At 27.2% G+C, this 19,340-nt stretch overlaps 1 protein-coding gene and 1 pseudogene across 1 annotated transcript; both read left to right on the top strand.

The window, feature by feature from the left end:
- The first annotated feature begins 495 nt into the window (after positions 1 to 495).
- On the top strand, positions 496 to 1,839 carry LOC145831844 (tRNA (guanine(10)-N(2))-methyltransferase TRMT11 pseudogene; annotated as a pseudogene).
- Positions 1,840 to 2,382: 543 nt separating this feature from the next.
- Positions 2,383 to 12,728, top strand: LOC145832373 (WD repeat-containing protein 91-like). The gene is made up of 14 exons (XM_082939691.1): positions 2,383 to 2,526; positions 6,175 to 6,405; positions 6,577 to 6,725; positions 6,787 to 6,987; positions 7,168 to 7,286; positions 7,816 to 7,976; positions 8,166 to 8,236; positions 8,318 to 8,431; positions 8,497 to 8,662; positions 9,999 to 10,211; positions 11,158 to 11,272; positions 11,549 to 11,655; positions 12,102 to 12,254; positions 12,347 to 12,728. The coding sequence occupies exons 1-14, from the start codon at positions 2,383 to 2,385 to the stop codon at positions 12,497 to 12,499; spliced, it is 2,097 nt and encodes a 698-aa protein (XP_082795817.1). The 3' UTR covers positions 12,500 to 12,728.
- The last annotated feature ends 6,612 nt before the right edge of the window (positions 12,729 to 19,340 follow it).

Below are 19,340 nucleotides of genomic sequence, written 5' to 3'. Positions count from 1 at the left end.
AAATAACTTTAAATTTTGAAATACAATAAAAAGCAATTGAAAGTTTGGTTAAAATCTGAAATTTAATATGATGTTGTGAAACATATATTAAATCACCACTATATATAGGAGTAAACCTTACTAAACATGTGTACACATTGTCAAAACACTATGAAACACTTTATATTTAAAAGATAAAGAATCACTGCTATTGCCTACTAAATTAGATAAACTAAAAATCTTATTTATTTATTTAGTAATATAAAGTGCTTTAGCAGCCAATTTCATTAAACTTGAAATTGTTATATCATCTTATTCTTAGCTTAAACAATGTATGTATAATCTTTTAAAATAACTAAAAATAAAGTTGTTCATATATTTAAATTTTAAAATATTTCATATTACAATTAGAAAAACTAATGGTTTTTTTGAGTTAAAATTAATGTTTAAAATTTTTATTAAGCATGTATAATTCCATGTGTTTTTTGATTTAAAACTATTAATTTTCAGAATCTATATAAAATGAAAAGTTTTTTCTTTTTGTTCGGTCAAAAAAAACCAGGTGACCATTTGTTTGAATTTTCTATTGGAGAGCTAAAGTCTGTTGCTAAAACTTTAAACATTATTTTAAAAATAAAGGATAATGACTTGAATAATATTAACAATGCTTCTTATGCAATAGTAGAACTTGAAAGTTGTGACCATGTAAAAATGATGCTTCCAAGATTGATTTTGTGTAAGTGTGTAATTGAGTTGTGGGGTCAAGGGGCTTCTTTTCCTGATTTAAATAGGGACTTGGAACAAAATTTAAATGATGAAAAACTTTTGCTTTTAAACAAGAGCGTGTCATTTTGCATGAGGGTTAAAGGTATAATGAAAAAAGTTTCAATGGCTGAACAGAGACAAAAAATGGAAATGATCACAGACGAAGCTTTTCCAGTTAAAGGTAATGTTAACTTAAAAGCTCCTGATCAAGAATATTATTTATTTGAAGATTACACTGAGTTGAAAGATAACAATTATCCAAAGTTTTTGTTTTTTGGACGTTTAGTTGGTGAAGGACCCAGAAAATTGTTGGACACTTATGCTCTGCCAAAGCGTAAATTTATTGGAAACACCTCCATGGAACCTGAAATGAGTTTTTTCATGGCAAATGTGGCACAGGTAGTAAAGGGAAGTTTTGTCCTTGACCCCTTTGTTGGGTCTGGAAGCATATTAGTCTCAGCTGCTCATTTTGGAGGGTATGTGTGTGGAGGTGACATAAACTATAACATTGTCCATGCTGTTGGTAAATCATCCAAACATAATGTAATTAACAGAGCTAAAGATGAGTCAATTCTGACCAATTTAAAGCAGTACGGCTTGCAAGACAAGTATGTTGATATTCTAATTGCTGATGCAGCAAAGCACCCTTGGAAGACTGCTTTACCAATTTTTGATGCCATAATTACAGACCCTCCTTATGGAATAAGAGAAAGTAGTAGGAAGGTTGGGCACAAGAAAGAAGACATGAATGCTTGGGATGATTGCTCACAGCACTATCCAGAAAAAAAGCAGTATCATCTTGATCAAGTTTTCAAAGATTTGTTGAACTTTTCAGCTGCATCATTAGTTGTTGGTGGCAGGCTGGTTTACTTCCTTCCGGTAAACAGAAATAAGTACACTGATGATTTTGTGCCAAAGCATCCATCACTTACTTTGGTTGGAAATTATGAGCAAGTTCTAAATCATCACTCGTCAAGAAGGCTGATTGTTATGGAGAAAAGGACAAGTTCCGTTGAGTCTCATCAATCTTCAATTAATAGTGATTTTTATTCTGTTTCTAATTCTTTTAGAAATTTTTATTTTAATGGTAAATAAAAACTAAAAGTACTTCATAAAAGTTAAAATGAAGTACTCTTTGACACTTATTTTTATAACATGAAATAGTTTTTGTTGTATTTAAATTCCTTATAGTTAAGTATTAGGTAATTTTTAGGAAATATTTACTTAAACTAATTTAAGTTTAGTTTTATAAACAATTTTGTTAGATATCTAAAAGAATACAACTTCAAATTTAATTAAGAATACTAGAAAACTTTTTTATCAACTTCTATAGAAAAACAGTTAAATATTACCTTCTTTAGTTAAAACTCATTAAAAATGAAATTATGAAATGATGTAAAGCTTTATTAGTGTGTTGCCTTAGGCTGATATTTGTTTAATTTCAATAAAGTTTTCACAGTTTTTTTTTAACATACTGATTAAATTAAAAAAACATTACTAATTTAGAACCAAAATTAGTTTTTATTTAAATTACTCTTCTTGAAAACTATTTTTGTAAATTATTAAGTATAAGATTAAGACACTTGTTGGATTTTTGTATTATTTATGTCAATTTTTTTATGTAGCTTATTAAGTATAATGCCTCTGACTTCTATTCCATGGTCTGCTGCAAGTATAACAATTGATAATTTGATTAAAGAGTATCTTATAAAGCGGTCCTTTACCAACACATTGAAGTGTTTCGAGTCTGAGCTTTCATCAGAAAAAGAAAAAGGTTTTCGGGTGAGAAACACAATTTTATTTTATTTTGAATTAACATAAAAACAGATTATTTTAAATATCTCATAGGATTTCTGCTAATCAAGCAAGTTCTAAAACAGGGATTGGCAAGTAGTTGCTGCTCGGGCCAAATTTAAAGTTTCCAAAATCTTGGCGCGCTGCATTTTTAGTTGCATTAATTTTTTTTTGGTTTTAGTCACACTGAAGTAAATTTTAATTTTATTCAGTTTGTTATTTTTAATGACATTTAGCTATGCCAAAAAATGCCTATTTAATTATACATATTCATTGGAATAACATTTAGATTGACTAATATACTTAAGTCTTAAAAAACTTTGTACTATCTTAATCACTTAATCAAGTTAACTTACTGTCTTTATTATCTTACTTACAACTTAACTCTCTATAAAAACCGAGCTTGAAAACATTTATGGGTCACCTTATACATTTTTTTATATTATGAAACACTTTTTCTTCTTTAAAAAACATTAACTTTTGAAGACAGTTTTTGCGTTTTAAATAGTTTAAACTTTAAAAACAAATCAGTAATTAGTTAACTAAACAAAATTAATACTTATTTGTATCGTTAAAAAAATAAAAAATATTTTCTAACATAATTAATGCTCAAATACTTTAAAATAATAGCTTGTTAGTAATTTATTTGTCTTTTTCATGGTTGCCACTTTAATAGCAAAAATGTGTGAGTTATATCGAACAAGCCTAAGTTTATTAAAAGTTGAAAATGCTAAGAGCTTGCTGTTAATCCTTGTTAATTAGGAATTAAAAATGATCTACCTAATTAAAATATGATTGTTATAAAAAAGTACATTATGTTCAAGTAAACTGGAAAAAATAACAATTAATAAACTACACTACAGTCATAAAAACTATTCTGTGAATTTGAAGATTTATCAAAAGTGTTTGTAATGAAAGTTTCACACACCTGAGTTTTTGAAAATGTCTATTACAGGTCTAACTAATCTGATTTTTCAATTTTTGAAAATAGCCTGTTTGTTTGACTACCTATTCAAAATAAACTTCACGAAATAAAGAAATAACAAAATTTATTAACAGTAAAGCAATTATATAGAAAAAAATAATATTTTAATTCAGCTTGAAAGGACAATTAAGTTTCTTAAATACTTTTAACGGAAGAATAAACATTTATTAAGATATTAATTATCATTAAAAACTTATTTTTATTGAGCATTATAGCAATACTTTATCTGCCATAAAAATATTGCATTTAAAAAGAGTAAATGTAAACTTAAAAAACGTTAGTTAGAAGTTATTCGAAGAAACATAAAAAATTCCTTAAGTCAGTTTCAACAAAGCACATGATTATGTTCAGTAACTACAGACTGATAAGAAAAAGTTCTTAAGAAATTTATAAAGTAGCAGATGTAGTTACTGTGCATTACAATAATCATGGTTGCCACTGATCAAGCCGAGAAAAATTTCCTGACTTTTCCTGACTTTTTACCAAAATTTTCCTGGCTTTTCTAAATCATACTCTTAAATTAAACTTATTCTAAAATACATAATCTAACACTTGAAACTATATAAAGCTTTCAATGTGATTTTAATACAGGTTAAAAACAACAGTTTTTTGCTGAATTCTATCAAACTTCCAGTACATCACTTAAACCATCTGTGTATGATTCATGTTTGTAATAAACAGCTCTATCAGCAAAATACTTGTATTATCACATTATAAACACAGCTTGTCTGAAAAAAGACACAATTTTTTAGCATTTCCTAGCATAAAGGTATCTAGATAAATAAATGACATATAAGGAACTTTTACAATTTTTGTTTATATATCACAGATTCACTATGGAAGTGTCCTTGCTACAGATCATCAATACTAAAAAGCTTACAAAATCTGCTCGTTCAAGTAGGGTACTTGTTCAATATGTTAATAGAATATTTTTGCGTTTTATAAAGGATATTTTACTAATTTATACCAGGTGAAGGCATTGGAAATAAAATTAAATATTTTTGTAAATTTCTAGGAATTTTTTTTTGACTTTAACGAACTTTTAATCAATTTTTACCATTTGAAGGCTTTGGAAAACAAGGAATTTTGTAAATTTAAACTGACAAAATCTGATTTTTTTTTAATTTTATAAAATTTCCTGACTTTTCCTGACTTTTTTTCAAAACCCCCTATTTTTACCTGACTTTTCCTGACTTTTGTCATTTTTTAAAATTTTTCCTGACTTTTCCTGATACCCTGACTTTTCCTGACCGAGTGGCAACCCTGAATAATTCTCGTGATAATTTCTGTATAAGGTTTTACATACAGTAACAGAAGATTATACTGCAAAACCATACAAATCTGATTACCTACAAGGAATGTTATAGATAATAAAATTAAAATAGTTAATCATTGTACTTGAAAATTTCATTATTACCTGTTTAAAAAATGTTTTTCCTGTGAAGTATAAACATGAACAGGGTTGCCACTCGGTCAGGAAATCAGGAAAAGTCAGGAAAAATTTAAAAAAATGACGAAAGTCAGGAAAATTCAGGTAAAAATGGGGGGTTTTGAAAAAAAAGTCAGTAAAAGTCAGGAAATTTTATAAAATTAAAAAAAAATTCAGATTTTGTCAGTTTAAATTTACAAAATTCCTTGTTTCCCAAAGCCTTCAAATGGTAAAAATTGATTAAAAGTCCGTAAAGACTTTTTTAGTATTGATGATCTGTAGCAAGGACACTTCCATAGTGAAACTGTGATATATAAACAAAAATTGTAAAAGTTCCTTATATGTCATTTGTTTATCTAGATACATTTATGCTAAGAAATGCTAAAAAATTGTGTCTTTTTTCAGACAAGCTGTGTTTATAATGTGATAATACAAGTATTTTGCTGATAGAGCTGTTTATTACAAACATGAATCATACACAGATGGTTTAAGTGATGTACTGGAAGTTTGATAGAATTCAGCAAAAAACTGTTGTTTTTAACCTGTATTAAAATTATATTGAAAGCTTTATATCAGGGTTTCCCAAACTCATTTACTAAATCGCCCCCTTTTCAGTAACTTTATGAAACTGAGAAAAAAAAAACACTTGTTGAATGCTAAACTGTTTTTTTCACATTTTTAAGCTAAAGCAGAAAAGTCTTTTGATTGTTTTAAATGTTATACAGGGACTTAAAACGAAATTAATCAAATTAAACCAAATTACCAAAAACAATTTGACTTGAAATATATTTTTGCTCAGAAGGCCACATTTACCTAATTGCGGGACACAGAGTTTTCTTTTGCGGGCCGCATTCCACTCAAAAAATAAACGTGCTCGCGGGCCGCAGGTCTTTGTCACGGGTTACAGTTTGCCAATCCCTATTCTAAAATGATAGGCAAATACTTATACATAAATTATCTAAAAAAGTAACTAAAAAAATAATTGAAGATTAAAAATTTAAATAAATTAAGTTATTTGAGCTAGTTAATGATTTTCTATAACAAAACAATATAATACTTTACTATGTTTTCGAGCTTATTGCACTGTTTTGCATAAATTAAAAAAAAAAAGTTTTAAAATACATATACTAAGAATTTATGCTGTTATAAACTAAAAAGATGTGTAACTTAGGTTTAATATGTTTATGAGTTTTGCTGTGTTTTGAATATTTCTGAATTATAGGCAGACAAAGTAGTGCAGCAGATATTAACCTACGTGCATTCCTTTGATGTAGAACAACTTAAGGCTTACTGGAAACACTTACATGTAAAAGTTTTCACAAATGCCTTTGATGCTACGTACACGGAAACAATCAGTAAGCTAGAACTTAGAATTATGCAATTATATCTAGTTAACTGCATCAAGTGTAATAAAAAGGAAAAATGTCATGAGTTTTTTGAAAAGTATACAAAGGTAAAATTGTTTTTTATTGTTTGCAACTTTTGCATATTTTATTTTTTCTATAAATTTGATATCTTAATGAAATTTATTGAAGTATTGTTTTCGGTTAAAATTTCTAATAATGTATCAATTGTTATTTTTGTTAAGTTTAAAAGCAATAGTTATTTAATTTATATTATTTAGGAAATGTCAGAAGAACTATCTTTTTGGTACAAGCTTCCATATACTGCCAATCCTGAGTCAAGTAAAACTTTTGGCGGTTATTTTACTAAGGTTTGGAACGACACCCTACTAACCACTCTTCAAAATTTTATTTCTGTAGCTTTTGCAAGGTATAATCGTAATATAGACTCCTTATAAATTTGTTTATTTAACTTCTTATAATATTTTTAGACAGGAAGCTCCAAAGCTTGTTCAGTGCTATCATGAGTTACAGCAGAAGAATGAAAAGTTAATTGCAGAAAACAACAAACTCGTAAATCAGCTTGAATGTATCAAAATTTCACAACCTCATTTTGTTGAATCTTCGCTTAATAAAGAAAAACTAAATATTTATTCTGAGGCTCCTATTGCTGCTGTAGTACCTGCTAAATTGTGAGCACATGAAATAAATTTTATTTATATGCTAACTTTAAAGATGTATTACCCCATAGTTTTCAAGACTTTTTATCTTGACCATTTAATAACCCTTTTACTTTTTCAGTTCAGTTCTATTTAAACTTAAAAGTTAAAACACTAAAAAACTTCAACGAACCTTAAAAACTTAAATTACAGACCCGAACCTTCGTCAGCAGCTTCTTCTAGCAAGCGAAAACTTGGCTTTAACTTTAGTTTGGGAAAGTCAAAAACAGAAAAAAACTTAGCTACACAACAAACTAATAACAATTCAAGCGGTAAGTTTTAAATTACAAAAACTTAAATGTTTGTTGTACATGACTTGCAATTAGTTTGTTTTTAATAACAAGTGATTTTTGTTTATTTATTAATTTTCATAACTGTTTTTGAACTTAAAAAAATATTAAAATTAGGTTTTTAATTAAATTTTTTTGCTATGTGTTTAAGCTTTGATTTTAACTAACATCAAACGTTGAAAAATATATTACTACACTATATAGTGTATAACTACTTTATGTTTACTGTTTTGTTCCAAAAAATAAAAGTAGTCATCGATTAACAGATACAATTGAAGTTTACTAATTAAATAGTGCTTAATAATTTTTAAACTCAAAAATGTGTTAATTCATCTTTTTTAACGGATACTAGCTACAGCCATTGTTTGTATGATATTAAGTAATTCCTAATTAAAAGTAACATTTAGTTATCAGAATCAACTTTACTTCTTAAAGTTTTTATATGAGAGATAATGTTGAATTAAAATCTATAAGTGCTTATTAGTAAAAATAAAATATACCTAACCTGAAGGCTTACAAAGCAATACTCCAAGCTCATCCGTTTCAGCAGAACACATTTCACCCAATTATTTTAAACCAGCTCTTGATCCAATTTCTTCAATTAAGAGCAGAAAACAAATTGCCGAAGAAAAAAGAAGAGAATTGTTCAGAGCGTCTTCTAATAAGAACTTTGTAAGAATTTTACTTATATTTAAGTACATTTTTTCTGATAAATTTAAGTGTTTTTTGAAATAAAGAACAAAAAATTTTGAATTCTTTTACCGAAAAAGTGTTATGTTATATACGGAATTGACAACATTAAACAAATTATTTACAGTAAGTTTTAACTACTAACACTACTAATTTATGTTTTGTTTTCAGAACCGATCTCTTAGTAGCACTAAAAAAGAAAACAAATTTGAAAGTACATCAGCCTATGATGGAACTAATAGGTAAGAGTACTCTAATTTTGATATTAAAACAAAAATAAAAAATAAAAAATGATAGTATTTGCTAAATATATTAACTGCTAGAAGGAATAATTCTGAATCGAAAGAATATAAAAAGAAAGCTTCTATTAAGAAATTTGCAGTCAGTCAAAAAGATTTGTTGAAGACGGAAAACGAATTGAGTATAAAGCATTACATGTTAGTGAATTTCAAATAGTTTTATTTTATAAACAACTGCATTTCAGCAACATGATATTCTAAAGGTTCAATGAAACAATGGACAAGATAGCAGTTTTGTATGATGAAGGCTTCCTTCAAATGTGGAATCTCTCCGTTCTTAATGAACAAGTTCAGTTCGAAATAATGCCTTCGTTCGATTTCAAGTATAAAGTCTCTGCAATATCCTGGTATCCAAAATCACCAAATAAAGTAATTAAAAAAATTAGTCCTGCTTTTGTTTTCATTAAATACAGCTTAATTTTATACTTAATATTTATAAATGAAGTTATTAAATTTATTTTACAAGGATTACAAGTTGACCATTAAAAAAATAACATAAACGGTTACTTTTAGAAGAAATCATTTATTGTTACATTGGTAACAGTTTTCTTTTCAGTTATTTGTTTGAAACTCTAATTAAAAATGTATAAAGTGGAAAAAGTATTAAAGTTTTAAATTTTCCGAATAGGTATATTTATTATTATATTTAAATTGAAATCTTTTGAAAACCTGAAGTTAAGTCATACTGCATAATTTTTTACAAAGGTCATTCTAATTTTTCTATTAACCCTAGGTTTTTAATAAAAAAAGATTATCTTTGATTTAGTACAGTTATACCTCACTTATCCGGTCTTCACTTATACAGTTATTCGCTTATCCGGCCGATTTAGTCGAGAAGTATATTTGTTATTCGGCTAAAACCAATGCATTACTATAAATCATGGTTGCTCTAGAGCCACAAATCCTGGAAAAACCTGATATTTGAGAAATTTCAAAAAAAAACTGGAATTTTGAACATAAATCACTAAAAAACCTGGAGTTTTAAACAATTTTTACGTTTTAAGTAGTAGAGTTTTGGTTTATACAAAAACTCTATAACAATTTATCTGATTCCGTGAGTTTTATACTGAGAAACAAGAAAGTTTTTCAAACATACTTCCATTCTTTCTTTTATCCGAAAGAGTTTCTACATTAGTAAAACTGTTTACGATGTAGTTTACTTTCTTTAGATTAATATTAAACTTTACAGTAGTTTGTTTCGTTTATTTTTTGTAAGTTTTAATTCTTTGGTTTGTTGGAGAAGTTCAAAAAAAGTAAATAGATAATTAAGTGTACGTTTTATGATTAGCATTGCATATTCCGGCTAAAGACTAATCCGGCCTTAATTACAAAAAAATCTTGTCCAACATGGCCAGGGATAAGCGAGAAAGAACTTTACTATGTAAAATTTGTTTATAATTTTAATTTTTTAAAATCATACATGTATCTGCCTAATAACTTTAATCACGTTAGATTTTTCTAGACTAGGTATTCTCCTAAATCGTTTTCATTATCAAAAACTATCGCATTTTTTATAAGGTATCGTCCCTTTTTTATTGATAATTGGTATAATATTTCAGCCCTTTACTAGTTATTACTTGTTCCTAAGGGGTAGATATCGCCGAATATCTATTAATAAAACGTGCCATAAACTTATTACTTTGTTTTTAGTGAAAAATTGCTATAAGTTCAGCAGTTTTTTTTTTTAATTGAAATGTTTCTTTAGTTGTTCATCGGATCCGACAACGGGTACCTGAAGCTGTTCAACGTGGAAACCCGCCATGGTGTGAGCGAGTCGCTGATCATGAAGCAGTGCCGCAACATCTCCCACATCTGTTGCCATCCCATGAGAACTTCGGTGGCCGTCGCCTCACACGTCACCTCTTACCACTGTGACGTCACCAGCATGGTCATCGTGTGGAAGATTGTCGGTGAAATGGTTCGTGTTTTTGTATTGCTTGTCATCTTAGTTTTGGTCGATTCATTATACTATATTGAGTTATAATAAAGAGAAGTAGTTGTATGAAGTAAATAATTTATTCAAAAAAAAAGTTGTTTACGGAAAAGCGTTTTAGTTTTGATGATTTTATAAATGCCATATAAACTTATCATAAAGTTTGTTAAAATTTTAAGGAAACACACATTAAGGCCATAGGGGGGTCCAACACTTTTTTTTTACAAAAAATAACTTTGGCTTTTATATGAAAGCTTTAAGAACAAACTACAAGTCAGTTTTTATAGAATTCAAAAATATCAATTAGCTTTTAAGATATTTTATTTTTTGTATAAAGTTTCCGATACAAACATATAGACTGCAAATTTTTCGTGGTCAATTTTCTCGGAAATTTTAAAGTTCACTAAAAATCTATCTCCTCCTTCATTTTTCAAGCAATCTTCTTCAAATTTTTAGGAAGTGTTCCTTATATTAATAGGAAAAAACGTTACTTATGAATTTTAATAATTTAAAAAAATAAAAATTAAAAAAATAAAGTCTTTTTTTTTTTCAAAAAAAAAAAATTTTACAAAATTTTTTTTCAAGTCCAAAGTAACGATTTTTTGATATTATATAAAGATTAGACTGTAAAAGTTTGAAGAGAATTGCTTGAAAAATGTAGGAGGAGATAGATTTTAAACAAAATAGTCTTTTTTCGCTGTTTTAGTTTTCCCTCCCCATAAAGAACTTCTTATGCGGCCCGACTTTGACCGACATATCTCAAAAAATAATTCGAATTTTTTAAAACGATAAAAAGCATCTTGAAGCTTAGAAAAAGTCTATAAAACAAGATCAACTTGTAAAAAACATGGCTACCCCCCTATGGCCTTAACTTGAAAATAAAAAAGATATTGTTTTAGGTTTATTTTGTAAAGTATTTTAATATAAACAGACGATAAGTTACCGAGTTGTGAACGAAACGACCCACCGAATCACATCTCTCATGTACGACAGTAATGGAGAAATTCTTGCTTGTCTCGACGACTCCTCCATCTGCACTTTTATCGGTTTGTTTGCAAAAATTTGAATTGTTTGCTGTAACTAGATTAATTATCATAACTTACTGGAAAGATAACTAATCTTATTAATAGTTTACTAACTGTATCAATGTCAAATTTTCATTTATTATTAATTTTCAATAACATGTTTTGCATACTGTAGTTTAATAGCTAATTATTATTTTTTTATTGAAAACGAAATCAGGTTGTAAGTTATTATAAACATTTCGAAAGTGTATATTTGACAAGTTCTAGATACAGTTTAAGTAAAATTAATTAACTCAGGTGCAAACGGAGACACTATCAGATGCTTCAAAAATCCCGATCCAGTTCACAAGTTACACATTTTGAACGACAATTCAAAAGTTTTTTGTATATCTTCCACCGACCAGGTATGAAGTGTCTGAAATAATTCATGCGTGTAAAACTATTTTTTGTAGTATGACGTCATATACAACAATTACCATTTGTTTCTTCCAAATATATTTTATATACAAAACAATCTATATAATTACTAACTGCGCTACCGATTCTGAACCATTATTATTAAGTTGTTGCAAAGACAAATGTTTTTCTTATGAAGTATACATATTTAGAATGAACTTATTTACTTAAAACATTTTGCAAATTATAGTTTGGTTTGATAACAGATTGAAAGATATTTACTAAAAACAATAGGTTTTATTGCTGTTATGCTCAAGTTTAAATAAATAAATAAATATATATATATACATACATTACACTTGCTGGTTTTCTATATAAACTATGTTTTGTAAAAGGTTTCAAAGTTTTTTAGTTTTTTGAGTTGATAGTCTATACTAAATTTTTTTCTAAAAAGGTGATCATCAGTAGTTGGTCCAAGTTTGAAAAAGTTGACGAAATCGATCTGCAAAGTGAGATATCCCATGAATACCCCTGCGATTTTGTAGAAAACAAACAAAAAGTGTTTTTTGTTTACATCTGCTCTGATAATTTTCTTCATATGATTCAGGTAATTTTCCCCATCAAGTTTAATAATATAACATTTATGTTTTAAATGTTAATTTAAAAATATTTACAACTGTACTAGAAAATAATTTACAGATAAAGCAAGACAACATTAAAGAAAAATCAAAAATTAAACTTGAAGAAGACGAAAAGTTTTTGAAATTAAATTGCAGTTTGAATGAAAAGAAACTGGTTATTTTATACAGTGGTGAAAGTAGTGTAATTAACTTTTTGTCTGTTTATGTATAGTTGTTTATTCTACGTTGCTATTGTAGTCATTTAGAAAAAAAATCATAACCTATTTCAAACTACTTGCATATTAACCTATGATTTTCTGATGATATGTAATTAGTTTTTTATGTTGTTTTATGATAATTCTTCTTTTGTAAAAAATATTACAAGCTGTTCTTATAAACATTACCAAAACAAATAGAAATATTATTTATTACAGTGGCTTTTATTTTTGTGTCATTTAATATTCACCAAAAAGTAAAAAAAAAACAATGTACTTAAACTACAATAAAAGTTCAATGTCTTTCAGCAGTTTTTTGAAACCATTATTTAAAAAGCTTAAAGTTTTGTTTCGTTATACTTAGTCTTTTAAAATTATATATATTGTTTTTTTTATAGACTCTAGTCGAGTTTTGTATGAATGTCGTACTTATTATTTTATATACATTTTAAGATAATGATACTTCACTTCAAAGATTAACATCATATTTCTGTGTAAATTAAAGCTAAATCAAAATTGTTTAAGAGTATAAGTGTTATTTTTATTCGTTATAATCATACGTTTTCTACTTTGGGTTAATAACTTATTTAATCATGATTTTTTGGTTGCTGTGTTTAATCGAAAATAAATTATTAGTCTTTAGAAAAAAAAAAAAACCTATTGATCGTTTTAACTATTCTAATTCAGTCCAACCACTATCAATTGTAACCCACTACAATTTTTTAAAGTAGAATTTGCATTTAAGATTAAACGAAAACTCAATAAAGTCAATTTAAAAAATGTGTTTTGTTCAAAATCTTCTTAAAAAATTTCAACCCATGCTCGTAAAACATTTAAAAATCATTAATTTACTAAAGAATAATTTCCTAATTGAGTACGGTAGTTAATTTATAAACATTTAGCAGTATGTAAAGATCATAAATAATCTTCTCTAGCTTCTATTTAAATTGATAATGTTTACGTTAACAAACAAGAAATCTTTAAAAACTTTTTTGTTTAGAGTTTAGGCAGTTTTACAAAGGATTTTACCATGCATATATCAAACATCATTTAAAGTCGATTATCTTATACACGTGATTCTTTTATAGATTTATTAGAAAAACTTTGAAAATAATTCTTTGAAATATAAACTGAAGTACCCTGTTAAGAAAAAAAGTAAAAAATAAACCAAAACTATATTTAAGGTATTAAGTTTAATTTGTTAATTATAAAAGAAAATTTGTAAAAAAATATTTAAAATGTCTAAGAAACGGTAAACAAGTGTAGCAGGGACGTAGCTAGCTCAAAAAAGTTACGAATCTGCAAAAATTTAAACATCTGAAATGACGCGTGATAACGTCCTGGCGGGAACACAGCAACATAAGCTACCTCAAATGTTATTGAGTTTAATATGAAAATATGCAGTTATGTAAATACTTCAAAAATGGAATGTTGAAGTACGAGTGGTTACTGTATACAAGGTAATTTATTTTACTCTACACCCCCTATTACTCTTTATGTGCTGCCACTTGTGTTAACCCATAAAACTTTCATTGAAAATAAGTATAAAAAAATCACAATTTAAATCAAAAACCTTTATATTGTTTTCAAAATCAAACATTTAATGTAGTCAATAGATACAACATTAAATTATGCAAATTTTTGTAATATGAAATTGTATGATTTTGAATTTTGAAGAAAAAGCTGCAGCCTCCATTAGAATCAACTTTGCAATGCAGCTTTTTGACAAATTAAATCTTTAATGCGCTAACTGTATACAATTTAGATGTTTTTAACTCGTTTAGTTTTTACAAAACTGAAAGTGCTAAAGAGTACGTATATATTATGTCAAAATTATCTCTCAGGAGTGCATAACAAGTATAAATGAATACTAAAAGCAGTCATTTTAAGCTGAAATAAAAGCAAGTTTTTTTGCACATAAGTATACGTTTCTGCAGATTCGCATTGATAATATAATGTTTAATTTAGAACATTTTTAATTGTTGAAAAAAAAGTATATATATAACAGGGTTGCCACAGACTCAGGCTAATCCAGCTAGTTTGAAATTTTTGAAAAACCTGAAATAGTCTAGTTTTAACGGTGAGGTGTCAAAAATGCACGAAGGAAAACTTTTGCACGGGTTTAAACTTTGTTTGTTTATTTTTATTATTTTAATTTTTTTACCGCAACTTTAACCCCTACCCTTGGTCTGTAAGCATTTTTCTTCTTATTTCTTAATTATTTATTAATTTTTTGTTAACTTTCTATTTTTCTTAAACTATCACTGTTACTCCTTACCCTTGGTCGGTAACTTTTTTTTCTTAATATTTGTTGGTTTTTTATTTACTGTTATTACTTTGTTTTTTACTATCAATGTTACGTCTTACCCTTGGTCGGTATTTTTTTTTTAATATATCTGTATTTGCTTTTTTTCTCTTTTATTTTTTTAAATCTTATGCAAAAGTGTTTAGTGCAAAACTGACCCGTCTCCAGTTTTAACATTGCTGAAAAACTAAGACTAGTTTACATACTTTTCCTAGGCCTGAGGCTGTTTCTATGACTTTCATTTTTTCTTGAAAGTTATGCTTTTATTGAGTCCTTTCGTTGCTATTTTATGATATTTAGGTAGTCAAGATTGGCTAACATTGTGCTTTTCAGTTTTTGACTCATGAATACTTTTTTAAGTTTCCTTCAAACTCAGGCTAGCTTGATGTAAATTAGGCTAGTTTATGAACACTCAGGAAGGTTTTTTTACTTACAAGAGTAGCAACCCTGTTTTAATGTTATCAACGTAAGTTAGAATAATATTGTTTATTGAACGACAAAAAAAAAAACGCTCAAAAGGTTTGATTAATGGACCTGGTGTACAAAAAACCTTTCGGTTATCGAGTCATACACCGAAACAGTTTAACGTCATGCCCAGGACACTATTTATTTATTAAAAAAAGTTTTAAACCTTTTTTTCAAAAGAGTTTAAACATATGTTTTATCAGTAACTAACACTCAAATTAGTATATTTTGATAAATTAACAATACTAGTTATGGTATAGTGTGAGCCGAATTGTTATAAAATGATCCGATGTGCGTTATTTTAAAGTAGTTTGAAAGAAGCTGAACATCAGTAAAATTTACAGGCACAGTTTAACAAAAGATGAGCAAAGAGTAAATGCCAATATTTCCAATTTTTCCTAAAATATTACTATATTAAGTGAAATAAAAAAGTACCATTTTGATGATAAAAATGTGGTGTTTTAAGTGATATAAAAAGTTTAATAAAATAAAAAATTCAGAAAATTAATGAGTATTGAAGTTAGACTCAGAAAATTGAATCGGTAGTATTAAATTATGTCTTTTTGATAGTCTTAAGGATATGCAACAAATCATACAAAATAATTAGAGTGAGTACAATTGTAAAAAGACAATTTAAAACTATCTATTAAGTTTGTTTACGACTTCAGCTTCAATGATGACAAAAACTAACTACTATGAAATGGAAGCATAACGATAGAAATTTTCAGCTTCAAGAAGGTAAAACAGAAGATAAAAAAATACCATCCGAAAATCGACGAGTTGCTAAAATAAGACTATGTTTAGCAAAAGGGTTGAAAACATCAGTTGTGGTTCAATAACGGCCAATATAAGATCAAAATGGTAGGTAGAAAAAGCTAAAAGTAAGCAAAAGATTCAAGATAATACTAAAACTGACTTCTGTCATTCGTTGATTGTTATTATTATTGCAAGTTTATTGTCCATATGATGGACCTAGGCATCAAAACCTAGGCCACTTAAACAGAAAGACACATAACGAAATAAATCAAAAATAAAAATAACACAAAAAGTTTATTTTGTTTCAAACAAAGATAAAAACATATTTTAATATAATATGTATAAAATTTATATACGGACATAAAAAACAAAAATTTTAACCACAGACTTACACTTATTTACGCTTTGATGTAGAACGATCAACATGAAATATTTAAATGCATTGACTAACAAAAAAAAAACTAAAGCCTTAAACACATTAACAATATACTGGCCAGGTAAATAATCATTTAACATATTGAAAAAGTACTAATCATTAATAGAGGATAGGCGCTGTTAAAAAAACTGAACTATGGACTAAGCTAAGTCTCAGAAATAAATCATCGATTGATAAAAACGACTGATAAATGTAATTTTACTAACAAACATTTTATTTGAATAAAATTTTTTTAACTTTAATTCGAAATTATCTAACTTTTTTTGCAAGAAACTATCCATTTGGAAGTTTGTTCCATTTTCGAATTGAATGATAAAAAAGAGTTATACCAAGTCTTATTATTGAAATGATGTTTGCATGTATTTTTTTTGTTATTTCCTTTCAGTAAGTAATTTTTTCTATAAAGTTCAATAATTAATTGTATATTAATTTTATTTTCACCGTTAACTAGTTTAAAAACACTAATGAGGCCAAATTCGAGCCTCCTGTATTTTGAGGATTTAATATTACTTTTATTAGTCTATCAAGGTAAGACGTATAAGAAATATTGCAGCGGTTCAAGATTAATCTGATATATTTTCGTTGAACAGATTCTATATGATTAATACCTGTTTTTAAGTAAGGAGACTAGATTGGTGTGTCATACTCTAACTTAGGACGGATGTATATGAGAAATAACTTTTTAAGGATGTTTGTATAATGATGATGACTTAAAGCTCTTTAAAACTTGAAAAGATGTAGTTGATGAAATACGGAAAAGGTAACTATTATGGTCATTCCGTTTTAAGTTTTCAGCAACAAAAACTCAAAGATCTTTAAACATTTTAATTGAAGATAAGTTTTTATTGTTTATTTTAAATTCAAAAGTAGAGATACTAGTGTTTTTTGAATATTTAGAACATGATATTTACCAGTGTTTAAGTTTAATTTTCTTTCTTTAAGCCAATTGTAAATTTTATCTAAGGAATTCTGTAAAGTTCTGTTTGAATGGCTAAAGATTTTTGTGTAATCTGCGAAGAGGTTAATGTTGCTGGTTTAATCAACTTCTAAAGCTATATCATTCATGTAAATAATAAATAGTTGTGGACCAATAACCCCTCCTTGAGGGACTCCACTAAAATTAGGTAAATGTTTAAAAAATGTTTTGCAAATTACTACTTTTTGAGTTCTATGAATTAAAAACTCTTTGAACCAACTAACTAGACTGCTATAAATTTTGTATTGCGACAGTATTTTAATTAACTTAATATAGGAGACGGAATCAAAAGCTTTTTTATATGTGTATAGATTACTGTAGACTCATTCCTTAAACAAGACACCAAACAAGAGTGTAAGCAATCTAATAATTGAAAACAGGATGTTCGGTTAGGGGGAAAACCAAAATGTTTAGGTGAAATAGGTTATTCAAAAAAAGATTATCAAGTATTTTTATAGTTCAGAGATTCTGCAAAAGCTACTTGACAAAATAAATTAATGTCATAGATGAGTACATACATTTTTTACAAAAGTTAAAGTTCAACCTTATCTTGATATGTACTATAAAATACTTTTTTGAAATAATAGAATATTTTTAATAATTTCCTAACGTCTTAATAATTTTTATTACACTTATAATGTTGCTGAATTTAGTGTCTGTTATCTTTTTTGTATTGTGTTTGCAACACTAATTTTGTACATGCCCTTAAGTATGTGAAGAGCAACTTTTTAGCTTGCGTTCTAGATTAACTATAAAAAGTTTTTTGCGGCCGCACATGTTTTGTAAAGTACTCACAGGAGCGAAGTTTTGAAAAAATTTGCCGTAAAAACAATATTTTGATCAAAGATAGTATTGGAAACCCGTACGTTTTCCATTTCTTTATTAAGTAGTGTTAGCGCGCCACGTGTTGATTAACTAGGCTGCAAGTGGACTTTTATTGTTTTCCACTTAGTGCTATTTAGTATAAAAAATCAGGGTTGTATATCAATGTTGTACAAGTAAGTGTATTTGTGAATATAAGAAAATATACGTGTAAAACCATTGTTTTGTGATGTATTGAAAATCTTAAGCGAGTAAAAAAATAAGAACTTATACGAAAAGACTATTGAATTTAAAATATAACCGTATCTGCTGCAAATTACATGCAGATTTCAGAAAGTATAACTATGTGAGATGGTCAGCATAAAAATTAATAAAAGAACATATAAATCTGTTTATACTTACTTTCAAATCTAAAATAAGTATTTTAAGGTATCTATATACTTTCAGGATTTGCAATATATGTAATAATATAAAGTTAATTTAGTGAAAGTCTAATACGCTTTTATTCTAAATAATTTTTTTAATTTAAATTCCATATTAGTCAGTATTAGGGCCGTTATTATTCTTAATACATATAAATGACCTACAAAACAACACTGGTCTTAACATCCTCAACTTCGCAGATGACACAATGTTGTACAAAACATATACAAAAGACACATATCTAAATGACAGTAAAAATTTTAACATAGAACTTAAAAAGGTATCAGATTGGCTAATGGAAAATAAACTTAAATTAAATCTTAATAAAACCAGAAGCATGATTTTATATCAATCAAAAAATATTTTTTGGAAAAATAAAGATCCTAATGTAAAAATAGGTAAAACAGTTATATCAAACACAAATAGCTATAAATATTTGGGAATAATTATAGACAGAAATTTAAAATGGTCAGAACATATAGAAACTATAAAAACAAAATTACAAAAAACATTGGGTATATTATATAAAACCAGACACTTCTTAAATGAAAAAGCATTATATTTGATCTTTAATTCTTTGCTTATGAGCAATGTTAGATATGGCTTGTTGTGCTGGGGAAGAGCAAATAAAAAATGTATAAATGATATTAATGTTCTCATAAACAGAGCACTTAG

This window comes from Thalia democratica, chromosome 3 (assembly GCF_965202585.1).
Source record: "Thalia democratica chromosome 3, ktThaDemo2.hap1.1, whole genome shotgun sequence".
Lineage (NCBI taxonomy): Eukaryota > Metazoa > Chordata > Thaliacea > Salpida > Salpidae > Thalia > Thalia democratica.
This window is presented reverse-complemented; position numbering and strand designations above follow the sequence as displayed.

Bases quoted from the DNA above. Each gene is read 5' to 3' on its own strand.
- LOC145832373 (XM_082939691.1), top strand. From the start codon at position 2,383: ATGCCTCTGACTTCTATTCCATGGTCTGCTGCAAGTATAACAATTGAT. The intron at 2,527-6,174 runs GTGAGAAACACA...TCTGAATTATAG, and splicing joins AAAAAGAAAAAGGTTTTCGG to GCAGACAAAGTAGTGCAGCA. The intron at 8,663-9,998 runs GTAATTAAAAAA...ATGTTTCTTTAG, and splicing joins ATCCAAAATCACCAAATAAA to TTGTTCATCGGATCCGACAA.